Consider the following 3,718-nt stretch of genomic DNA (forward strand, 5'->3'; position numbering starts at 1 on the left):
AGTGAATCACAGGGCTGGGTGAGAGGTGGCCAAGCTCAGAGACCTGGGGTATGACCTTTTCCAGGTCACCCCTGACCAGGGTGAAGACAGTAGGGCCCCTAGGGAGCTATGAAACCCCGTAGACTTGGGCATGTAAAGGCATCTGGTAGCTGGAGCCAGGGTGACGCTTCAAAGGGTCCCTTAGAGCCCTGTGTCAAAGTCTGGAGTAGCCAGGAAAGCATGATGGCCCCGCTGCAGTGGGGGAGATGTGGAAGGCGGTTGGGTTTCCACTTTCATAGGGAAAATCAGGTAGCCGGTGAAAGGGGACAGGCTTTAGAGGTACATAGGGATAAATAGACAGTTTTGAACGGGGAATTCTGGAGATGGAGGAAGCTCACAGCTGGGACAGGACGAGCTAACCTGCATGTGGTGGAGAGTGACCGCAGAAGCCTTGTTGGCAAAACTAAGACTGTCACAAATCAAGACAGTTCCCGAGTACACGATGGGGTGTCTGGGGACAGCAGAGGGTGGGGCCTTCGCCACAGCTTCAGATGTTATCAGATGGGGTTGGTGGCAGCTGGGGCGCCTTAAGTAACACATTCCAAGGGTTTCACCTGAGAGGCGACAGACGCTAGTCAGCTGCAGAGACGGCGAACTAATGACAGCCCAGGAGGATTTTAGCTCGGTATCCCCACTCTCGGCTCAGTACATTTCATAATGCACTGCTTTTCTTTAGACATCCCCTACTGGGCAAGACTGTCAGTATCCTTGAATTCAGGAGGAAGGGTTACAGGGTTCCACAGGAAGCAAGAAAGCAATCCTGAATTTGTAGCCTGGGCACTGATTTGGTTTCATTTGGACAGCTCCAAGCCAGTGTCAGGTCCCAGCTAAGGTCAGGGTGGACTGTGGCTACCCCAGCGTCTCCAAAGAGGAGTGTAACAACCGTGGCTGCTGCTTTGACAACAGCATCCGGAATGTGCCCTGGTGCTTCAAGCCCCTGCAGGAGGCAGGTAAGGTCAACCAGCGATGTCCAGGGCAGCCCCGTCCTTCCGTGTAGCTGGGCCTCTCAGGACACCAACACTGTCACTATTCCTTGGTGGAGGCTTCACATGGGAGACCTCCTATCAGGCATTTTGGATCCAGGGCAGCCGGTGATCAGTGGCTGGTCCTTTCTATAAAATATAAACATGTAATCTGAGGGCCAGAGAGATGTCCCAGTCAGTAAATCGCTTCCCACACGAGCGTGAGGACATGAGTTGGATTCAGGAAATCGTGTCAAAAAGCCAGGTGCGGTGGTCCATGCTTGGGCTCCCATCACCAGGGAGGCAGAGACAGGCAGATATGTGGGGCTTACTGGCCAACTAGCCCAGACTAATTAGAAAGTTCCAGACCATCAATAAGCAAGGTAGGACTAGTGAGATAGCTCAGCAGATGAAGGTGCTCACTGCCCAGCCTCGTGACCTGGATTCAAATCCCTAACCCCACATGGTGGCAGAGGAGAACTGATTCCACCACGCTGCCCTCTGACCTTCATCTGTACACTGGCTTGCCTCCCTTCACATATGCACACACACAAGTAAATAAATGTAGATATATACACACATACACGCACACACACACACATCAAAGCAAATAGCAGCTTAGGAACAATGCTTGAGGCTGACTGCTGACCACCCCTCCCCCAACACACACACACACACACACACACACACACACACACGGTGCAAACTGGTGTAAAAAAGGAACACTGCATGGCTGTGGAAATGGATTAATTCTGAGCCAATGTTTTAGCAAACGGGCCATCCATAGTCCCTTGTCACCTAGGACATGCTCGCCGCAGACCACCGGTGACTGTGCTTGTGCCCTGGCTCCTGCCCACTAGCCTGCCTCTCTTACCCCCTTCCCTGGGTGGAGTGGGTTGTAGGGCAAATCCCTCAAGAATCCCTGGGTAGGGCCATATGCAAACAGCAGATGGCCAGGCACCTGGGTGGCTTGCCAATCCTGTCTTACCAAGGTCCAATCTACCACATCTTAGGGGAGCCATCCGGTGTGAGTCATCTGTCACTTCTGAATGCTGGCTCACCTTCTAAGAGAGTATATCTCTCCGAGGGATTGTCCTGGGCTGGCACCCAAAGGATCCAGATGTGCTCTTTGGCCTGGGTAACAAACGGCTGAGCCCCAGCTGAACAGAGGCATCCCATGTGCCGCTCCCCTCCTTCGGCAGAGCCAGGAAGGAGAAAAGAGTATGGTCAGGAGCACTAACAGGGGCTGGCCGCTGCCCCATGATTGGCAGGTCACTTGCCTTCGGCTCCCTTCTAGGCACTATGGCACAAACCCCTGACAGGACCACTGGGGTGCAGTTATGATGTCAGGGAGGATGCAGAGTGCCTACTGCAGGCTTTGGGGGACTCACATTCCCCTGAGACCAGAGAAGAAGGCCACCGGGTGCTGGTTCGGGAAGCCAGGCAGCCCTGAGAGGGGATGACCTTAATCCTTTTCTTTCTTCCCAGAATGCACCTTTTGAAGCCAGCCAGGCTCTGGGAAGCGGCCTCTGCACCCCGCACACTGGCTGGCGGTGGTGGTGGAGGGCAGCGCTCATCCCTGCTCTGCTCTCTCTGCTGCTGCCCACATAGGAGCCTGGAGTCCTGACGAATAAAGACCCCACACTCAGCACAAGGCTGCTCTGATGGCTGAGACCTCTGCTCTTGTGTTTATTTCTGCGTGTCACTCTTGGGGGTGCGGAGGGGGAAGGGTCACACTTCACAGAGGAGAGAGTGTTCCAGGCCCATGGGAAACTGATCCTGAGTTGCTTTAACACACTAAGAGACTCAAGCCAGGAGCCCCCGAGACAAGTGTTCTAGTTCCCAATAATGTTGTCAGGAAACACTACCCTAATCAGCTCAGGGGAGGAGGGGTTTATCTGGCTTACACTTCTGGGTCACAGTCCCATCACTGAGGGAGGTCACAGGAGGAACTTGAATCAGAAACCAGGAAGGATACCTCCTGCTTGCACAGTTGGACTTTTGCTCAGTTGACTTGCTTTTAAAGACCAGGCTCACCCACCTAGGAAAGGTGCCACTCACAGTGGGCTGGGCCCTTCTACATCAATTAACAAGACAGACCATCCTTGCCCCACCCCCAGGCAGGTCAATCTGATGTCATGCCCTCAATTGAGACTGCTGTTTTGGTATTCTAGACAAATAGAGTTAGAGCTAACTAGAACAGCAGGCAGATGGAACCTTCTACAGCACACTTCCTCTCTAAGAGGAGAATAAACAACAATAAAAAACCCAAGAAACAAACAAAAACAAAAAGCAGCAAACAAAAAACCCCAAACACCTCTCCTACAAGATTTAGAAATCAAGTGTTTTTTGCTAAGAAATCAAACTACGAAAACCATCTTCTATTACGGCCTGGTTTGTGTTTATCTACAGTCACATTTGATCCCCACATTGTGGGTGGTCACCCCCTTTTTTTTGGAATGGACACAGAGCAGTGGTCTGCATCTCATTTTCTTACCCAACATCCACTGCAGTTTGATCCACCCTCTTCATTTCTTGGTGTGAGTTTTCTTTGCATCATCTTTGGGGAGGTCTGGGGGTGGAGGCTCCTGCTTGCGCTGCATGGCTGATCCTTAGCTCTGTGCGCACAGGGGACCCTCTTGAGGCCCCATCATCCATGTCCAGTTCACACAGCCCAGTGGTCAGAAATCATTGCTTCTCACTGAGGTGGGCGTCAA

At 52.5% G+C, this 3,718-nt stretch overlaps 1 protein-coding gene across 1 annotated transcript in view; it reads left to right on the forward strand.

Moving 5' to 3' along the window:
• Positions 1-2,503, forward strand: part of Tff3 (trefoil factor 3) — a 17,206-nt gene extending 14,703 nt beyond the window's left edge. Inside the window, exons 3-4 of the mRNA XM_005360453.2 lie at positions 843-989; positions 2,490-2,503. Coding sequence (XP_005360510.2) covers positions 843-989; positions 2,490-2,503 — 161 coding nt within the window. The remainder of the gene's footprint in view (positions 1-842; positions 990-2,489) is intronic.
• The last annotated feature ends 1,215 nt before the right edge of the window (positions 2,504-3,718 follow it).

This window comes from Microtus ochrogaster, linkage group LG2 (genome assembly GCF_000317375.1).
Source record: "Microtus ochrogaster isolate Prairie Vole_2 linkage group LG2, MicOch1.0, whole genome shotgun sequence".
Taxonomy (NCBI): Eukaryota; Metazoa; Chordata; class Mammalia; order Rodentia; family Cricetidae; genus Microtus; species Microtus ochrogaster.